This window comes from Canis lupus, chromosome X, assembly GCF_011100685.1.
Source record: "Canis lupus familiaris isolate Mischka breed German Shepherd chromosome X, alternate assembly UU_Cfam_GSD_1.0, whole genome shotgun sequence".
In the NCBI taxonomy this organism is placed as follows: Eukaryota; Metazoa; Chordata; class Mammalia; order Carnivora; family Canidae; genus Canis; species Canis lupus.
In genome coordinates, this window is record NC_049260.1 from 15,837,849 (window position 1) to 15,860,016 (window position 22,168).

The 22,168-nt window shown below is 43.3% G+C and overlaps 1 protein-coding gene across 9 annotated transcripts in view; it reads right to left on the reverse strand.

Moving 5' to 3' along the window:
- Positions 1 to 22,168, reverse strand: part of SH3KBP1 (SH3 domain containing kinase binding protein 1) — a 339,617-nt gene that overhangs the window by 277,269 nt on the left and 40,180 nt on the right. For 8 of the 9 annotated variants that reach the window (XM_038586998.1, XM_038586995.1, XM_038586997.1 and 5 more), the window contains one exon: positions 5,266 to 5,423. In XM_038586998.1, the coding sequence (XP_038442926.1) occupies positions 5,266 to 5,423 (158 nt within the window). Of the gene's footprint in view, positions 1 to 5,265; positions 5,424 to 22,168 lie in introns of those variants that run through there. The other variant, XM_038587001.1, reaches the window with a different exon arrangement.

Genomic DNA, 22,168 nt, shown 5'->3' on the forward strand with positions numbered 1-22,168 from the left:
TCCCTAACACATGTACAAATAGGCAGAGAGAATGGCTCACTTCCTCACAGACAGTGTCAGATCAATTTCAAAACCAACAAGCATATTCTTTTAACCCCTACCGCAGCTTCCTGCTTTCCACATGTCTATTTGTGTACAACAAAATGTTGAGGGCCTGGGTCCTGCTGTGCTTCACCAAAGGTCCCCTCCCAAAGCAGTCAGCTACATGCCCATGGGCCCAAACTAAAGTTTCAAGGTTTTTTCTTTTTCAAATTCCTCTGGCTGGCCATTAAAAAATGTGTATCTGTGGATACATGTCAAGAGAACCCAGAAAAAAATGCGGCTTAGAAATCCTTTGCTGGACTAAAACACCCTACTGTCTGGATCTGGGGCTAAGGTTCTGAAAGAAAGACCCTGGTAATTAAATCCAACATGGGGAAGATGGACTTCTATGAAAAAGCCCATATCTGCCTTTAATAGGTGGCTATGTTTCTGTTCTATGTGGCAGTTTCAGATCCCAGAAGGGTAGCTGTTTGGGTTTGTTTGTTTTTTTTTTATAAATGACTTTGAGGATTTCATCTTAGTACCTCCTACTATCACACCCCAAATTATGGTCTATTGTGGTCTATTGTCCATTTTAACATCCAAAACTTAAAAATTAGGCGACAAAGGATGATGGTGTGATCTTTTAATGTCATGCTGATATATTTTCTATAAGCCCCACCCCCAGCAGGATCATCTGATTCTCTCTGGAAATGTAACTTAACTAATACTTTATTAGGACATTTTACAGCCCTATAAAAGTCAGGGGATAACATATAGAAAAATGATAAGGTGGGCTCCTTTCTTTTTTCCTTTTCTGGTAGAGATGATAGCCCCAGAGGTTAAGACTGTATTGTTCTCTAAAACACAAACCTGTTTTGAACGTAACATAGCAATCTTATTTGAACATCCCTTTCTCTGCTGACTTTTTCATTTGTTCTTCATATCCTCACTGAATCCATTTTGTGATTCTGCTAGTTCTTTCATTAAATGAGTCCTGTAAACTTTGACACAATAGAACTTTCTCTATTTGCATGTTTTTAACAACTTAAGAATTAGTCTTTGATACTTCTTGGGTCCAACAATCAAATGTCTCTGGGAGAGTGACTTCTGGGCCTTGGGACTCCTCAGCAGTCATACTAATAGGGCAGTTACAAGAAGATAACCAGATTCAGGGTGATTAGCTCAGCGGGCTAGTGTGGCACAAAGAAGCCTCCAGCACAAGCATGATACCACCTACCCATCCAAAGAAGCCACAGCTTGAAACGGAAAAAAAAGTATATACATCTGAAAGTGAGTAAGTAGCAATGCCACTCCCATGAGTAAATACAGAAGAGAAACAAGGCCTAGGTCTATAAGAAGACTTATACAAGAATGTTCAGAGCGTTTATTCATAAAATATCCAAACTGGAAATAACCCGAATGTCTGTCAACAGGAGAACAGATAAACAAATTCTGGCATATTCATAAAATGGGATACTATACAGCAAGAACAAAGTACTGACATATGTAATAACATTTTAATTGTGCAAAAGGAGCCATACATAAAAGAACACATACCTTATGATTCCATTTATATGAAATTCAAATACAAGCAAGCCTCATCTATAATGATAGATTACCTATGGGAAAGGGTATGACTGGGAAAAGGCATGATGGCACCTACTGGTGGGAGAGAAATAGGATTGATCTGGATGACGGTTACAGAGGTGCATACTTACATAAAGAAAATCATCAAGACATACAGTTCTAACTTCAGCATTTTGCTCTATGTAAATTTCACCTAGAAGTGAATAAATTTTTTAAAAAGGAGACAGCAAGAGAGAGAGAAATGGATTCTAAAAAAGGAGGTAGGGGAAAGAAAGGAAAGGGGTATTTTAAAGGATTATGGATTCTTCTTCCACGTGTACAGTAAATAAATAAGAACTAAGTCAAGAAAAGAAAAAGGAGGATAAACCCAAAAGGCCATGACTGTACCCTACTTGGGTACATTTATGCCTGCCAACAAATCTCAGCTCGAGAGCTGGCAAAGCCCAGGCACCTTCCTAACAAGGGGGTGATTGGAATGGCTGGTATTTTTCTTTCGAGAAACTGTAACAATACAGAGTTGAGGGTGGATACTGAATCCCAACGTGTTGGGGGACCATGCTCCATAGGGACACCGATGAATCTGATAAATGAATCAAGAAAATGCTTAAGGTAAGCTCTCTGACGGTGCTAAGACTGGCACAGAAGCACACAAATAAACAATGGGATTCCACAAGACTACCCAATTCAATCCAGGGACAAATTATTCTTAGGCTAAATAAAGCATATGTGAACCCACTCTCAAAACTGCAAACTTATGCCAATATGATTGTTATTACCTAAAGATGTATTTTCAGCTTCTAGAACCCTCTACGGCAGTTCACGTTATTGTTAAACTCCACTGCATCCACCTACTAGATTTTCAATAATAGGCCTAAAACATTCCCAGTGGGTGAAGACTTGAAAATAGACTCAGCCATCTGAAAGAATAGAAGTTCCTTTTTCTGCCAAATGTGACAGCCACAAGTGGTGCAGCCCCAGCCGTTCCTGCCACATCCTTTCTGGCTCCATTGGAACAAGCACCTCCCGAGAGTGTGACTTTCCACACTGGAAGTGCTCTAGCCGAGGTGAGAGGACAAGTGATTAGGCCCTCGGGCCAGGGGAGAGGGTGACATGGGACAGCGGCACACGCTGTAGGTGGCCAGCCACGTGCTGAGTCCTGCCTCCTCTAATCCTCAGAGTGGCCAGATGAGGTAGTTGGGCTCCAAAAAGCAAACAGATGGCACACCCGAATTAGGTAATCTGAGGCGGGACAAAGTGGGTGAGTTACGGCAGAGGCAGGAGGTGGGGCTAGAAACAGGGGATGGAGACAAAGGAGTATGGAGGCAGGGGACTTAGGAGCAGCCACCGGCTGGCAGAGGGACAAGGCTGGCAGAGGGACAATCCGAGGAGGCCCAGAGCCAGCAGGATAATCCCCGACCTGGCTGGCTGGCCTCCCTCCCTCCCCATGCCATCTCCCGCCAGCACTCCCCTTGAGCCAAAGCCCATGAAGCCAGAGGGCAGGAGCCTGCTGGGGTGGCCCCAGGCCCAGCAGGTGGAGAAGGGTGGAGAAATGCCCCTGTGGCCCCAGGTTCAGTGAGGAGTTCCTGCTCCCCAGCGCTCCCTGAGCAAGGAGGATAGGCTCTTCCCGTTCTCTGCCTCTCCATCCTGGTGCCCCCAGCCCCCACAAATGCTTATGTGGCTGCCCAGCCTTAAGCCCTGAGCAAAGTCCAACTCAGAAGTTCTTGGAGTCTATGGATTTGTGGTTTGGGATGAGGGGCACTGAGCCTATAGGACATCGAAATAAGGCTTTCAAAATTGGCCTCCCCTCAAAACTGGTGTCAACATCGTTGTCACTTCTTCCCAGGGATGTCCTCCCTCCTCTCAAGTCCTCCCTTCCTTCCCAGAGTCTTCCTTTCCCTTTCCTACAGTCTTCACCTCCTTCCCAGAATCCTCCTCTCTCTTTCCCACAGTCCTCACCTCCTTCCAAGGGTCCTCTTCTCTCTTTCCCAGATCTTCCTTTCTCTTTCCCATGGTCCTCCTCTCTCATTCCTTTCTCCTCCATCTTCACACAAAACTTTGCCCCTTTTATCTGGAAAGATCCTCCTTCCACACCACAATTGGGTCAATTTCAAGGACGGTCCTTGTCCTCAGACTGGGAGTTTTGTTTGGAAGGGCCAAATATTTCACCCCCATTTACACATCAATACAGTAGAGTCAGTCTGTGGTAGCCCAGATATAATGCGTTCCTACTCTTAAAAGGAGAGAGAGCTGCTAGGTTCAACTGTAGTCCAAGAAAAAAAAAAGTCTGTACTCCCACAACTCCTTACAGAAAGCAAGTTTGTCAGCATGTTACCCACAAAACTTCCCCCAGCCTTCAGCACAACAAAAACAATTGAACAAAAGAAATGTTAGCAGGATCACTGAGGCAAGATCCTGAGGAAAGACTGAGCCGAGATCCTCTCTGTTCTAGACTGGGGGGCAGGGTACAGGTAGAGGACCCAGGGGCTGGATACTGTTTTTCATCATCAATCCCTTTTCACAAAACCCTCCCACGTAGCCCTCAAGGCTCTCTGACCAGGGCACCTGCTTCTCTCAGCGCAGCATTGCTGGCACCACCTGCTCCCCACAGCCGCACGTCTGCGGCATGGTCCGCTACCCGCTGAGACGACAGTAGAGGCCCTGGGGACCTCTGCACACAGCCCTTCCTACTGAGAACAATCCAGTCCTCCCCAGCATTAGATAGAAAGTTTATGGTACAAAAAATGTGTAGATCTACTTGGCATTTCCCACAGGGAACAGCCTCAAGGTGACCTGCCCTTTTTTTCACCCCATTCCAACTATTATGTACAACTGTGCAGTATGTTATTTCTTAACATGAATGAGCTACATTTTTGTAATTAAACCCCTAGATGACTTCTGCAAAGGGCATAATATTCAAAACTTTACTGAAAAAGTAGATTTTATTCAATGCTTCATGGCCATAAAGGGGAAAAGAAAATAATATAGTTCCTATCAAAAAAGCAGTATCAATACAAAGGTCGAAAACATAGCATAATCAGAATTTTACATTTAGTTTGATGGCTACTTGACTGAAATAGTCAAAACTACTTTCACCTCATTCTGAATGGAATGGAAAAGAATAAAGTTCTTTTAAAACATCAAAGCCAGTGAACAAGTACATAAACAAACATCGTTTAATAATTTAATAAAATATAAATAAATAAAATATAAATATATTTTTTCAGCATTTTCTAAGTGACTTAGTTTATTTTTATTTTTTTAGATTTTATTTATTTATTCATGAGAGACACAGAGAGAGGCAGAGACTTAGGCAGAGGGGGAAGCAGGCTCCTTGCGGGGAGCCAATGTGGGACTCGATCCCAGGACCCCAGGATCACAACCTGAGTTAAAGGCAGATGCTCAACCACTGAGCCACCCAGATGCCCCCAGTGACACAGTTTAAAAAGAGAACATTCTGGGCCTTAAGAAAGTGAGTTCAAAATGGGTCTCTAGATATCTAGCACAAGGCTCTATGTGCTCTTCTTGACAGTACACAAGAGGTCAAACCATCAACGCATCCCCTAAGAGAGCCCAGGAAATTCCTCAAGTGCCCCCACAGCTTTGGTCAAGAGAACCCACATGGGCGACAGGAAAAGGGTTTCACGTTGTACTCACTCTTACAAAGTTGTCAGGGAACAAACCTCTTCTGCCGTTGATCTGTCCCTCCCACCAGCCTCCATCCTCCTTCCTGATGTTGGTGATGATCTCACCCACGCTGATAGTCAGCTCATCGTCGTGCTGGGCCTGGTAGTCAAACTCCACTATGGCCTCCACTGGAAGGAAGAGGGACAGAAACAAGAGCACTTTAGATCGAATGTTGCAGAAGTCTGAGGCCCAGCATCCCTGGAAGAGCAGCCATCATATTAAAGGAAGGTCCCCTCTACCAATACCTCAAATAACAGGGCCCCCACACAGCAACCTGATTTGGTTAACCTGAGGCCTGTTGCACAGAAACCACAAAGCACAGGTCCGTGGTCAGGCCGAGTGGCCCACAGGCCTCAGGCCAGCAGGAGCTTTGGAGGGGAAATCACACAGTGACAGCAGGCCAACAACATCTGCACTCCCAGAGGGAGGGCAGCGTCATTTCCCCAAGCACAGAGAAGGCAAGTAACAGACACAAGTTGGGTACGTCAGTGTCCCCACCCTTGCCCAGATGAACTGTGCGATGTTAACTTCCCTGGGCCTCAGGCATGCAAAATGTGGGTGATAATAACTCCCGCTCCACAGACTGATGCCCCTCTCAGCCACAACATGCGTAAAGACAGCTGACACTGAGGGCCCTGCTGGCCAAAGCGATGTCTCAGCTGCTTACATCTGTGGGCACAACTGCCTTCTCAACAGAGGGCTTCTTGGGCAGCAACACTCCCTTTTTTTTAAGACTTTATTTGAGAGAGAGAGAGAGAAAGTTGAGTGCACAAACAGCGGGGAAGGGCAGAGGGAGAGGGAATCTCCAGAAGACTCCCTACATGGAGGGCTTGATCCCAGAACCCTGGGATCAGGACCTGAGCCAAAGGCAGACACTTAACTGACCGAGCCACCCAGGCGTCCCTCAGGCAGCAATACCATTTTAAAGTGTTCTCCCAATCTGGGGTGATTTTTTTATACGTGATCATAGGTGGAAGCAACAGATGACACATATGGGTCTCCTTGTTGACAAAGTACAGATGCAAGTTAGCAGAGCTAAGCGATCCTGAGCAAGCACGTTAATTTATCCATATATGGATTACACAATTCATCTACACCTTGGTCTCGCTTCACACCCACTTCAACCAATAAACTTCCTGTCCTTTTCCCACTATATTCCCAGGTCAATATGAATGAATGAATGGCAAATGAATCAATACAAGGGTAGCAAAAATTAGGTGAAACCTCAAGTGGTGAATTAGCAATTTGGGGATTATAGAAATGGAATAGGAAACATTTTAAATGAACTCTACAGGAAGCACACATACAAAAATGAACTAAAAATGGATCACAGACCTAAGAGCTAAAACTATAAAATTTTCAGAAGAAAGCACAGGATAGAACCTTAGTAATCTTGGGTTTGGCGAAGATTTCTTTAGTAGGAGACCAAAAAAAAAACACAAAATGACTTTTGAAATTTCAGTCCACTGGGGTAGGTTTCCAGAAAAGAGATTGGTAGGTAAGTGGGCTCCCTGTCAAATGGGTTTGCATATTCATTAGAGATGAATTCCCAAAGTGCTTCAGGATCATCTGGCCATCCAGACTGGCATGCTCCCCCCGTCCGTTCAAGTCAGCTAACACAGACAGTTCATAAGCAACCCAAAGTGAAATTTCCTTGCCTGAATCATTTCTTCATTTCAAAATTAGCTGGCTGACTGCTGTCATGAATGTGCCCAGGATGAAGTTGAGTTGTAAACCCTTCTCATCACTTACTTATTTTTTAAAAAATATTTTATTTATTTATTCATAGAGACACAGAGAGAGAGAGAGAGGCAGAGAGAGAAGCAGGCTCCATGCAGGAAGCCTGACTCGATCCCGGGACTCCAGGATCAGGCCCTGGGCTGAAGGCAGTGCTAAACCACTGAGCCACCGGGCTGCCCCCCACCCCTTCTCATCACTTATAAACAAAAAGAAGGCACATAAGAACAGAAACAACGTGGCCTCTTCAGATTTTTCGTGATTCCTGATGAGTACAAAGGCAGAAACACTCCTATCTTCTTGTATTATGTTCTGCTCCCCAGCAGTTAAAATGAGCCATCATGACGATCAAAACCAGGTCCATTAAAAAATAACTTTCTTTAAATGATCTAGACAGGGATCTAATTGAAGCTCTGCTATTGGAAAATTATGTGCAATCTGCCTCTATTCATTGGAGAGTTTCTTTCCAAGGGTTATTTGCCTCATCTCTGATCTTTAGTGAAATTTTATGTATAATTGTTACGTATTTATTCCACCTCGGGAACAGAAAACACCTGTTTAGTGTTGCACTTTAGGCCAGTGTGTTTTATTAATGCAACTGTGACACAAAGTCTCCTTTACCTTTTCAAAATGTTATGGCTTTAAATTATGATTTATTTTGATTGTGGAATAAATACATGAATGGAAAAAAAAAAACATTGTTCCTGTGCCTGACATTTTCCTGCATTATCTCATTTAATCCTCACAATATTATGATGTTCTTCTTCCCAATTAAAGAACCTGAAGCTCAGCAAAACAGTTAAGATCATTTTCTGAGCCAGCACTCTCCAAAGTGTGATGGACTCACTTCAGGGATAAGTTGATATCATGAAAAAAAACTAGAACATCAATTCATTTTATTTTAATTTTAAAAAGATAAAAAATTCAACTTCTCTAATATTCTATTTGCAGAATGACACTGGTTCCTTCACCCAGCCTCTAGGTCCGGCAATCAAGGGTGCTCTAAGGACAGGAAGCAGCCTGAGGGACAGTGGTCCTCCTCGGTAAGAATGGTGGCTAGAGCCAGAGCCAGCTTTCAGCTCTGTAATGCCTCCTGATAGAGCCTCTTTGTGGCTATTACCCCTCACTAAATGGATGAAAGGCTTGGAAAGATTTGTGTTAAGAAAGTAGGGGTTGTTGGGGCAGCCTGGGTGGCTCAGCGGTTTAGTGCCACCTTCAGCCCAGGGCATGATCCTGGAGACCCGGGATCGAGTCCCACATCGGGCTCCCTGCATGGAGCCTGCTTCTCCCTCTGCCTGTGTCTCTGCCTCTCTCTCTCTCTCTGTCTCTCGTGAATAAATAAATAAAATCTTTAACATAAAAGAAAAAAAAAAGTAGGGGTTGTAGACAATACTCAACATGTGACCAAGGAAACAAGGAAATGGCGGAGCTACCACTTACAGCTTCTGGTGTGAGCTCTTGGCCAGCTACATTGGGAGGGGAACACAAGGACAGGCCAACCAGGTCTTCCAGAAAGACGACCAAAACCTAAATTATCAAGACAATTTATAATACAGGGTGTTTTCCACCATTGATATAGGTGTATATAACCTAATTGAACTACTGGGATTGCAAGATATTTAAAAGAATGCACCTGAGCCATGAAGACAAATGCCTTCACTTTCTACCAATGTCTGAAGTCATATAATACTCAATCTTATATGTTCCTAAAGTGTGAGGACACTTAGTGGACTGGAGTGTCCACTAAACCTAATAACAAATGTTTAGAAGCTTCTTTTGGGTTTTCTCAGTCAACTACTACAGTAATATATGCATATAATCTATACCTAAATATATACATGGAAATACTCAATTACTTTTATAAAAATAGGTATTTTTTTAATCAAGAAAGGTTTGGGACACTGACCTAGGCTCCCCAAAGCTGATCCCATTAGCACTTGGAAATAAAAGCTCACAGTCTGTCTGATGGGAACAGGAAATCATGGGTGAGTGGCATCAGGGGCAAAGCAGCACATGAGACCTGTCTGGGGGAGAGGGAGCACAGGAAGGCTACAAAGGAGGAATCTAGTCAAAAGTCTAACTAGACACTGAACTTGAATCCTGTGTACTTTGGGGAGCTCAGAACCCCATCAACTTCCAGAACACAGCCTTGCTGCTTCTTTCCTAAAGAGCAAGTCTCACTTTCTCTGTTCTCTAAGTGGGCCTTACCAAAAATGAAGCTGGAAAAGTACAGAGGAATCTGCTTTAATATGGTTTTTGAGAAGTTAACAGCTGCTGTCTGCTGCCACAAACTTATGAGAAACGCACCCTGGTTTTGCTTCAGCCTCCCTCTTTTGATGGGCCTGAGAACACACCTTAATTGACGCTTACTGTAAGTAAGGCTGAGGATTAAGAAGTGGGGGCTCAGGGATAAATAAAGCATAACTACATAATTTTTGAGTCTTTCCAATATCCTATTGACCTGGTCTTTCCAGATTTACACTTGTTTTATCTCTTAGACACTAGGTCATCACATACGTCTGCCTTCTGGTGCCAGCTGGACTCTGACTGCCTCGTATCACCTTCCTGGCTCCTCCAGCCCCCAGTCTTCCCTGGGCCTCAAGGCAATTCCATGTGGTGGTAGCTGCACATGTGTCTCATGGTCCCAGTGAGCCTCTAATGCCTTCTGGGTGCAGATAACCCTTAGCTCTTAGTTCTGTTCTCTCTCTCTCCTATGAGCATCCATGACATGTAGTAGGTGCTCATTAAAAGCCATGATTAAACCAGCTGCTCAGCTTGCATTGTCTAATGGCAGGTAGTTCTCTGCCCAATCAAGATGGTACCAAAATGCCAAGTGTCAATCACATTTTTGCAAATTGAGTCAGATTCTTCAGTGCACTAAGGGAGCTTGCTATTTAAAGAATCCTGTGGTTAATGCTTTTGTAACATGAATAATCACTTCCTGCTTTACCTTTCCTGTCAAGATGAATTTTTATATATCAAGTTGCTCTAAGAGGAGGAAAACTATGTATGGTATTCTTAAGAGCTCATAAACCATGAGGCTGTGTCTCTCCTATCCCCTTGAAAGGCTAAGTCCATTGTTGTCTGCAAGCCTTTGAAAGGTTCTGGATTTTGGCTGTCCACTATAGTATCACCTGCCATGTTTGGCTCTTGAGTACCTGAAATGTCGACAGTCTGAATTGAGATGTGCCATAAAATACAAAGCAGATGCCAAAGACTTATTGAGAGAAAAATAACATAAAATATCTCATATATTGCGATTGATTGCACATTGAAATTATTTTAGACATGCTAGGTTAAATAAATATATCATTAAAACTAATTTTGCTTGTTTCTTTTTACCTTATGGATGTGGCTACTATGACATTTAAAATTACATATGCAACCTGGTATTATACTTTCACTGGACAGAGCTAATTTAGGATAATACGTGGCAGACAGGTAATCAAGACCTCACATTTCATAAACACAGTCAATATATTCACAAGAGGGGATCCCTGGGTGGCTCAGCAGTTTGGCACCTGCCTTCGGCCCAGGGCATGGTCCTGAAGTCCCGGGATTGAGTCCTGCATCGGGCTCCCTGCATGGAGCCTGCTTCTCCCTCTGCCTGTGTCTCTGCCTCTTCTCTCTCTCTCTCTCTCTCTCATGAATGAATGAATGAATAAATAAATAAAAATCTTAAAAAATATATTCACAAAAGCCCACGAGAAAGTCTGCATCCCCGAAACCCATTTCCTTGGCTTTGGGAAGCTGCAGAAATGATAAAACATTACCTAAGGTTTTTTTTTAATGGTACCCTTTGGGAAACTACCTGTGGGCATGAGCACAAAATTAAAATACCAAGCTAAATAAAATATATCGGAGGTATAATTAGGGCAACAGTAAACAAAATCCCATATTTAAAGACACCATAAATTACAAAACTTAAGAACGTCTCCCCGTCAGAAAACTACCACCTTCCAGCTGCCTGCTACGCCAAAAGCCAGCCTCCACACGTTGGCTGCATCTAGCGCTGCTGCAAAAGGCGAAGCCACGGTTAAGCCATGTGTACAAACAGGCAGAGCCAGGAGATAAGAGGTCTGCTTGAACGCACAAAACATGTCAACCACCCAGATCTCTGCCTTCAAACTTGCTGGAATGGGTCCTCCCCCAAAACATGAAATGGGTGCTTTTTAACTGTCAGTTGGCTAAGCCAGCTGCCAAGCACCTTCTCACAGCAAACTTCTCACGGTGGCATTTCAGAGGCCCCGCTCTGTGACCCAGCCCCTCCCCACTTCTGTACCAAACTTCCTGTCTCCTGGCACTTACCATGCCAAAAGCTCACGCTGGCTCAGCCCAATGGAGCTTGCAGTCTGACTGCAAGTCTGACTTTATCTTTTGCAGGATTCTACCTCCCTCGCCTAGCATAGCATCCAGCTCACAAATGCCCGAATAAGCCAGAGCATAGAGGAGAAGAAAAGTTTCCCGATTAATTTCCTTTGTGTGTACACACACACACACACACACACACACGATGCCACAAACCCCTCAGCAGTTTAAGCATGAAGAATTTCAGATGGGGGTGCCTGTGTGGCTCAGTCAGTTGAGCATTCAACTCTTGACTTTGGCTCAGGTCATGATCTCGAGGTTGTGAAGTTGAGTCCTGCATCAGGGCTCCACACTCAGTAGGGGGTCTGCCAGAGATTTTTCTCTCCCTCTCCCTCTGCCCCTCCCTCTGCTCTCTCTCTCAAATAAATAAATCTTTTTTAAATTAAAAAATAGTTTCAGGGGTGCCTGGGTGGCTCAGCCAGCTAATCAATCATGTACCTTTGGCTCTGGACATGATCCAGGAGTCCTGGGATCAAGCTCCGAGTCAGGCTCCCTACTCAGCGGGGCACATCTGCTTCTCGCTCTCCCTCTGTCCCTCTCCCTGCTCCTGCTCTCTCTCTGTCTCTCTGTCTCAAGTAAATAAATAAAATCTTTAAAAATTAATAAACTAATAAATTAATAAATTAATTAAAAGAATTTCAGATGTATACACAGCCAAGAAAATCAACAAAAAGGCAACTTACTGAATGGGAGAAAATATTTGCAAATCATATATCTAATAAGGGGTTAATATCTAAGATATATAAATAATTCATACAACTCAATAGCAAAACAAAACAAACAAAAACCACACACACACAATCTAATTTTTAAAAACGGGCAGAGGATCCGAATCGACATTTCTCCAAAGAAGACATCCAGATGGCCAATAGGTACATGAAAAGGTGCTCAACATCACTCATCATCAGGGAAATGCAAATCAAAACCACAAGGAGATATCACCTCACACCTGTGAGAACGGCTGGCATCAAAAAGACCAGAAATAACAAGAGTTGGTGAGGAAATGGAGGAAAAGGAACCCTTGTGCACCATGGATGGGAATGGTGCAGCTGCTATAGAAAGCAGTACAAAGGTTCCTCCGAAATTAAAAGTAGGACTACCACATGATCCAGCGATCCCACTCCTGGGTATTTACGTAAAGAAAATGAAAACACTCATGTGAAAAGAGATCTGCACCCCTATGTTCGCTACAGCATTATTTACAAGAGCCATGACATGGAAACTGCCCAAGTGTCCATCAATAGATGAACTGATAAAGAGGATGTGGCACATACATAATGGCATAGTACTGAGCCATAAAAAAGAATGGAATCTTTCCATTTGCAGCAACATGGATGGGCCTCGAGGGCATTATGCTAAGTGAAAGAAAGAGAAAGACAAAGAAAGATAATTATTGTATGATCTCACTTATATGTGGACTCTAAAAAAAACAGAAAGAAAAAAGGTCATAGATAAAGAGAACAGATTGGCTGTTGACAGAGGCAAGGTTTGGCGAGGTGGGGGGTGAGATGTGAAATGAGTGAAAGGGGTTAAAAGATACAGGCTTCTAGTTATAAAATAAATAAATCGTGGGGACGTAATATTTAGTATGGTGACCACAGTTAATAATATTTAACTGTATATATAAAAGTTACTGAGATTAACTCTTAAAAGTTCTCATCACAAAAAAAAAATTTTTTTAAAAGTTCTCATCACAAGAAAAAAACTCTTTAAACTGTGTGTGGTGATAGATAGTAACTAGACTTACTGTGTTGATCATTTTGAAATATATACAAATAGGGATTCCTGGATGGCTCAGCGGTTCAGCACCTGCCTTCCGCCCAGGGCATGGTCCTGGAGTCCCGGGATCGAGTCCCACATTGGGCTCCCTGCATGGAGTCTGCTTCTCCCTCTGCCTGTCTCTCTCTCTCTCTCTCGAATAAATAAATAAAATCTAAAAAAAAAGAAAGAAATATATACAAATATCAGGGACGCCTGAGTGGCTCAGGGGTTGAGCATCTGCCTTCAGCTCAGGGCATGATCCCAGGGTCCTGGGATCGAGTCCCACATTGGGCACCCCACAGGGAGCCTGCTTCTCCCTCTGCCTGTGCCTCTGCCTCTCTTCTCTGTCTCTCATGAATAAATAAATAAAATCTTAAAAAAATAAATATATACAAATATCAAATCATTATGTTATACACCTGAAACTGTTATATGTCAATTGTATCTCAACAAAAAAAAGAAAAAGAACTGTTTCATTTGTGAATTTTAAAGAATAATTTTGTGGGATCCCTGGGTGGCGCAGCGGTTTGGCGCCTGCCTTTGGCCCAGGGCGCGATCCTGGAGACCCAGGATCGAATCCCACATCAGGCTCCCGGTGCATGGAGCCTGCTTCTCCCTCTGCCTATGTCTCTGCCTCTCTCTCTCTCTCTGTGACTATCATAAATAAATAAAAATTAAAAAAAAAAAAAAAAAAAAAGAATAATTTTGTAATGTTTTGTTCCAGATGTCTAATTGAGGAAAGCATACAAAATCAAAAAGTAATTGTTTGCCAAAAAAGATTTCACCAGGAAAGATCATGATTCCTGATGATTAGAGATAGAAAGAACATTAGTTACCATCTTGTCAAATCCTTTTCTTAATTTTACTGATGAGGAACTGAGGCCTGGAAGATTCCATGACTGAGGCTCAGAGAGGGTGAGAGCTAAATCATGGCAGTGTCAAGACTGGGACTAAACTCTCCCAGGTCATGGTTCCAGCAAGAGAAGAGAAGATACAAAGTGAAAAGGAGAAAAACTGAGACCAGAGAGATAGAGACATCCACACCATTGGGTTCTTTTTTTAATCCTTTCATGTATAACATAGTACCCAGAACACCCAGAAAAAATTATACTGGTCAAGAACATACAAGAACTTATGTTCAAATCTAATGAGATGGAGTGACGCCTGGGTGGCTCAGAGGTTGAGCGCCTACCTTCGGGCCAGGGCGTGATCCTGGTCCCGGGATCAAGTCCCACATCGGGCTCCCTGCATGGAGCCTGCTTCTCCCTCTGCCTGTCTCTGCCTCTCTCTCTGTGTTTCTCATGAATAAATAAAATCTTTTTAAAAAATCTAATGAGATGGAAAGGAGACCAGTGGTTGCCTAGGCCAGGGAGTGACTGCAGATGAATACAAGAGATCTTACTGAGCTGACGGAAATGTTCTAAAATTAAACTGTGGTGAGGGTTTCACGATGCTATAAATTTACTAAAATCATCGAACTGTACACTTAAAATGGGTATTTTATACTTGAATATAGTTTTTAAAAATAAAAAGACTACGTGATGTTTATTTTGGAATTTACGATCATAGATATCACTCACTGAGGTGGTTGACTGCGTTTGTGTCCCAGGGAGAGACCAATCCCCATTCAGAAGGGGAATCCATTTGGGGGACCGTCCCCTCTCCTATGAGATATAGTCTGATGGGACTGTCCATCAAAATGTCCCACATCTGCCAGGATAGGACTCAACTAGGTCTCATAACAGCAGATGGACATGACAAAGACTGGACGTGGCTAGAGCAAATCCCCCGGCAGGGCTCCCCAAAGAGGCAAGGAGCTCTGGGGCTTCCTCGTTGCTATCTTTTCTCAAACTGAACTTCCAGCTCTTCTTCCATCCTATAAACCAGCCAGCAGCCCTCCAATAAATCCTCTTCCCTACTTTGATTGAGGGTGAGTTGGTTTCTGTTGCTTCCAACCAGAGAACCTCAACAGATACACTTGTTTTTTTTTAAGATTTTATTTATTTATCCATGAGAGACACAGAGAGAGAGAGAAGCAGAGACACAGGCAGAGGGAGAAGCAGGCTCCATGCAGGGAGCCCGACGTGGGACTCGATCCCAGGTCTCCAGGATCACGCCCTGGGCTGAAGGCGGCTCTAAACTGCTGAGCCAACCAGGCTGCCCAACAGATACACTTGTACATCAACTTTTTGAACAATAGACTCTTCCCTACACAAGTCTGCACAAAGCCCAGTTCTCACCATCCCCAGCTCTCCCAGTAGTGTCAAGGCACAGGGTTTGGGGACCTGAACTTCCTGGATCAAGGCCACCAGTGCTGGGAGGTCCAACACAGCTGACCTCCACACCAGCACATTTTCCTGTGGCATCTTCACAAACACACCACTAAGGAGACCATTCGGGGGCCAACAAACGTTCATTCCTAAGTCCTGAAACTGTCTGAAACTGAGCATGAGCTTCCCCAAGGAAGACAGGCAAAGAACATAGACTCCAGTGAACTAAGTCACTGCTCCTGAACTCTCTCCCCAGGCACCGTTTGCAGGGATGGCTTCCTACAGTGTTAAATGATGTCTTCAGGGGCCCAGCAGCAGCTCTCAGAACTGGGCCTCAGCAGGGAAGGGAGAAAGAGAGCTATCAAGAGAGAAGAAAGAGCAGCAGCCAGCTGGGAGAGAGGAAAGAAGGCCCACCGCCGACTGCCTCCCATGACACTCCTGTTACACTGCTCACTAAGCCAGCCTCCAATCCCATCTCTCAACTCGGGCTATCTCTATCCCAAGCATCTTCATGGAAGATACAAGCCGTGGGAGAAAGAACACAGGCCTTGACATGGTAGGCCTGGGAGTGACTTCTGGCTGAGATATTCCCTAGCTGTGTGTCAGGGGACACACACCCTGCTTGAATTCATTTGTTCTGTGCTTAAAACTGGGAAGTGATATACCCATTGGGTGGTTGCAACGACTGAGGGGCGATGCGTATAAACTCCTGTATGCAGCAGCTACTCCATAAACCATAGCCTTCCAGTAGGCCCTTACCGTGCTGTGCTGTGAAGGTTTCCCCATGCACATCCTCCCTCTCTGCTCCCTGGAATGGGACCTCTTAAAGGGCAGATCTGAGCATCTCTTCCCCCTCACCTGGCATCAGGCACAGAGTAGGTACTCAATAACTGTTGGCAATTGCATGCATGTCCTGAGAAAGCATCACCCCAAACCACAGCTTATTACTCAAGCACAATGAAATGCCATTACAAATGCGAGCCTAGTTGTCTGACTCTAAGGCTAGCAAAATTCAAAAACCAGCACAACCAGTTAGTCACAAAATAGGTTATGGCCCACTGGCCCAAACCTCTCAAGTTCCACTATAATCAGCCTTGACTCCATCCCCACCTCTGCCACGACCACCGACCACAACCACTGCCCCGACAGAGGGGCCCCAGGGTAGAGATGAGGATGTGATGCAGGACCACGGCTGGGTTACCTGCTCCCTCAACCAAAAGTGCTTCACAAAGGCTGGGGGGTGAGTCCCTCACAGCCTGCATTTGGAAGGCTTGGCCTCACCAGGCTTCACCCAAGGAGCCAGAAACAATGAGTTGTTAAATACTTCCTGACTGAAATTAACCCCTGCAAACCTAATGTGCAGATCTTTGAAGAATGTGCCTTCAATAGACTGGAGAAGAATAACTTGGCCTGAAAAAGATTTTTTAAGATTTTTAAAAATATTTTATTTATTTATTTATTCATGAGAGTCACAGAGAGAGAGGCAGAGACACAGGCAGAGGGAGAAGCAGGCTCCACACAGGGAGCCCAATGCGGGACTTGATCCAGGGACTCCAGGATCACGCCCTGAGCTGAAGGCAGGCGCTCAACCGGTGAGCCACCCAGGCATCCCGAAAAAGATCTTTTTTAATAAAAAAGAGAATACAGAGAATTCTGTGCAGATGATTTTGCAGGTAAAAACTAGCAAAGAATCAAGACAATTGATTATGGTTGATAAGACTGTATAAAGAATGGTTCTACATAACAACCATGGAGAAGAAAATAAACTGCTCCTTAAAAAACCAGTTCAATAAAAAGTTAATTAAGTCAAAACAGCTTAGCCACTTAAAGAAAACATAACCTTTTTTCTTCAGTAGAAGAAAGAAAACACATGAATGTTGCTTTACATAAATACTTGACAGTTGTAAGTAACAAAGTGGCTTGAGGATGAATAGATATGGCTTTTTTCCTCCTTGACTTTATAATGACAACCTGGCTCTCAAATTCAAAGGAGTGACCTAAAGACAGGTGCCTGATTAGAAGGTGATCTCTTATTTTTCTCAGTGAGAAGATCCAAAGGGTCTGGGGCCAACCAAATCTTAATAAGGAAGAAGAAACAGTCAAATGTGTGCTTATACTATGGCTTAATTAAGTTAGAGATTAGAGAAAATAAAATAATTAGAAAACACTGCTTCTCCCCCCGACATCCACTCATGCCATGAACCAATTTTATTTGACAGACACTGCATGGGTGGGTGAAACACATTTGGTTATGGACAAGGCATCGAAAATGTTTGCTTAAACTTCTTTATTAATTCAGGGCAGCCCAGGTGGCTCAGCAGTTTAGTGTCACCTTCGACCCAGGGCATGATCCTGGAGACCCAGGATCGATTCCCACGTCAGGCTCCCTGCGTGGAGCCTGCTTCTCCCTCTGTGTCTCTGCCTCTGTGTGTGTGTGTGTGTGTCTTATGAATAAATAAAATCTTTAAAAAAATAAAAATTCAGTCAGGGCAGCCTGGGTGGCTCAGCGGTTTAGCGCTTGCCTTCAGCCCAAGGTGTGATCCTGGAGTCCCGGGATCAAGGATCAAGCATGAAGCCTGCTTCTCCTTCTGCCTGTGTCTCTGCCTCTCTCTCTCTCTCTGTGTGTCTCTCATGAATAAATAAATAAAATCTTTAAAAATAAATAAAAATAATAAAAAAATAAAAATTCATTCATATTGCCCTATAGTACAAGATATCTTGTAAGGACTGCACTAGAATACAGCTCTGGCTTTTCTCAAGGACAGTCTGGGGTGGCTGGGGAGGTGGCTCTAGAGGTGGACATGTGGCAGGAAAAGAAGAAAGACAAAGGCTTTCTGCTGACCTCAGGGCAACTAAGTGGAATGAGCGTAAGGGGCAAGGATGCTCAGAAGACTGGGGAAGCAGGTCAAAAGGGGGGAAGTGAGGCATGATTCCACAGAAAACAGTGGTCAGTCTGCCCAGGGGCAAGGCCTGAGTCACCACCCAGGCTTCTGTGAATAAGAAACGCACTGTCTGGTGGGGGAGAAAGTAGACAGGGGTGACAGGAAACCACAGGGGATCTTCACTGCCTTCCCCCGGCAGATCCAGCACCTCTCTTGAGGCTTCACGTCCACCCCAGGTGTAATGGTCCCTTAGGGCGTGAGCCCCCGGAAGGCAGAAGGAAGCGTGTGGGCCTTCTGAAAGAAAAGGCACGTTGCCCAATGCTTCCGCCCTCAAGTGCTGAGCCGACTGTCTGGCCCCACCGCTCAAGCAGTGCTTGTTGCTGAGTGAAGAGAAACCTGCAAGGATGATTTTTTTTTTTTTTTTTTTTTTTTTTTTTTTTTTTTTGATGAGAAGCTGAGAATCCAAGAAGACAGGGTCTGGGAGAAACGCACAGGGCTGAGAGCGGAGCGTAACTGCACAGCAACGGCTCTCCCAAGCAGTCTGCAATTTCAAACTGTTAGAGGAGTAACTACCCTGAGCTTCCCAACATCCAGTCTGGAGAGAAGAGCCGGGGCACCTGCAACACTGCATTGGCCACAGTGCGCTCGGCTCGATGGGTTCCTGGTGTTTCATGTAAGACAGTATGTATGGCAAGGGGGAGTCTGTGGACATTGTAATCACTAATGGTTTGCAACTCTTTTCGGTTGGCATTTTTAACAGCTTTAATAAAAGACAATCTGAGCTAAAAGTGGCTATCTACTTTAAGAACATTTCATTAATCAACTACATTGTAAGTACTTTGTTACAGAAGCAGAAAACCCCTTACTAAGTGCTTATGGACAAAGATGAACAGGAACAGCGTGAAGTTAAAACCCAACATTTTTTTCTTCCCTTGAGGACTGCAATTTAAAGTTGGACAAACAGAATAATGCATAAATAAACTGGACCAGGGCTTAACATTATGAAAACCTTTTCCAAAAGTGAAAAATAAATAAAATAAAATAAATAAATAAATAAAATAAATAAAACTAAAAGGATCAACAGTCCCACATCAAAAGACTTTTGAAAGGATGATCCAAGAAGAGTAGTTGTACGATTTTCTTTTTCAGAAATAACTGCATTAAGTTTCCAAATACCAGTTTTCACTAAGAAAAACCAAGCCAGGTAGCACTGTACAAATGGCTGGTTCCAAGGCTGGAACAGGAAAGGTAACAAGCCTGAAACATCTTGTCAAAGCAAGGAAGCCATCAAAGACTAATAGAGTCATGTCAAAAGAACTCAGAAGTGAATGAGAAAAGGCTCCCACTGGCCACAAATGATCAGTAAGAATCAGTAAGAATAACTGCAATGGATTGAAACATGTCAAACAGGTTTGATGTCTCAAATCGATATATGTTATATGATGTATGCTTCAGAATTTTTGTTTTGTTTTGTTTTGTTTCAAATCAAAGATCTGGGACGCCTGAGTGGCTCAGTGGTTGAGCGCCTCCCTTCGGCCCAGGACATGATCCTGGAGTCCGGGGATCAAGTCCCACATCGGGACTCCCTGCCTGGAGCCTGCTTCTTCCTCTGCCTGTGTCTCTGCCTCTGTGTCTCTCATGAATAAATAAATAAAATCTTTTTAAAAAATCAATGATCACCTTTGGAGAATGCTGGAGAATCAACTCATTTTTCTGAGAACTGGGAAATTAAGGGAAAGAATCCAACATCTGTCCTGCTTTTCCCATATGAACGTAGGATAACCAAATAGTTGATGAGGTACAATTCCTCTTTATAGGAGTATTCTGACTAACAAATGAAGAAGGAATGAAAGAATGAGATAATCAACATCTCGCAACCTCTAATCCAGCACCGAGGCCATGGTCACCAACGGCTGCTGACATTACAAAAAGAGACAACCAGGCTTCAAGAGCCTTATGACCAAAGGATTTGCCACCCCCGTAGAGCAAGCCTCTGGATTTGCTGCCAGGTTACAGGGGGCCCAGGGGCCCAGGAATATGTCAAATGGCACCCTCAGGTGCAGTCAACAAAATCCAGACTCTAGGAAACTCTACAAGCACATGACTTAGCTCCTTCAACCAAAAATAAGCAAATAAATAAGTAAATAATCCAAAGGAAAGGGAAAGGAGATAGTGCAACCTAAATTAAAAGAGACCCAGGGACAACGAGCCAGTCATAAAGTATGGACCTTCCAGATTCAGATTCGAACAAATGCCTTTTTACATATTTTAACTATGTGTCACTGAATATTTGAGCTGAAAGCCTGGGGATAAGGAAACATTGTTAGTTGCTGTAGGTGTAAAAATGATATTGTGATTATGGTTTTGAAAAGAGTCCTTATCTTTAAGAAATACATGCTGAAACACTTCCGGATTGTTAAAATGCTCTAAATGTGTAAGGAGAAGAACAATGTTCTTCAGTGAACCTAAAAAATGAAGAGAAAAATCTAAATGCTCGTGTAACTTGTCCTGGTGTAACCAGGAGTTTCACAAGTGATTCACCTCACCATGTTATACACAGCAATGCACCTGAAAAGGAAGATGGGGTTTTTAAAGGCAACAAGATATTAAAAGTTATGTGTGTGTGTGCACGTGCATGTGTTTCAATACCTGAATTTGTTGAGGGCACGAGATATCCACAAATATTTTTAAATAAAGAATTGATCCAGGGCACCTGGGTGGCTCAGTGGTTGAGCGTCTGCCTTTGGCTCAGGAGGTGATCCTGGATTCCTAGGATCAAATCCCACATTGGGCTCCCTGCAGGGAGCCTGTTTCTCCCTCTACCTTGTGTCTCTGCCTCTCTCGAATGAATGAATGAATGAATGAATGAATGAATGAATAAATAAATAAATAAATAAATAAATAAATAATGTTTAAAAAATTGATCCAAGAGTATTTTCCCTTTTTAGTGCTACCATTTATTCTTTGCAAATAATTATAAAATACATCTCAAGTAACCAAAATTAAGATTATCTCCCTACAAGAGGTGCATTTCAAAAGAAACTCTGAGGCAACTGGGACTTAACCTATATTTACTTTGCACATTGTACACTGCTTAACCTTAATTCCTTGGTCAAAATATACTTTTAGTTACTATTTAAAAAACCATAGTAAGCAACAAACACAATCAAAAGTGTGTTCTACAGCTCTACAAGCATGGACCTTGAAACAAAATAGCAAGGTCACCTCTGGGAACATTTTGAATTTGGATTTTGTTGTTGTTGTTGTTGTTGTTGTTGTTGGCAGTGGTGGTGTGTGTTTATGTGTGGAGTGAGAACAGAACTTTATTTTTCTCTGTCATGTTTTACTTTTTCTTTCAGCTTTGAGATACAATTGACATATAACACCCTGTAAGTTTAAGGCATAGAATGTAATGATTTGATACACTTATATATTGCAACATGACCACCACAATAAAGTTAGTTCACACAGCCTTCCCTTCACACATAATCACCATTTTGGTGTGTGTATGTGGTAGTGGTGAGAATATTTAAGATCTACTCTCTTGGGACGCCTGGGTGGCTCAGCGGTTGAGCATCTATCTGCCTTTGACTCAGGGCATGATCCCAGAGTCTTGGGATCGAGTTCCACATCAGGCTCCCTGCATGGAGCCTGCTTCTCCCTCTGCCTGTGTCTCTGCCTCTCTCTCTCTCTGTGTCTCTCATGAATAAATAAATAAAATCTTAAAAAAAAGATCTACTCTCTTAGCAACTTTCAAGTATTCAATGCAGTATTGTTAACCATAGTCACCCAGCTGCCCTAAAACTTATTTATGTTGTTACTGGAAATATGTACTTTTTGACCAGTAACTCCCAC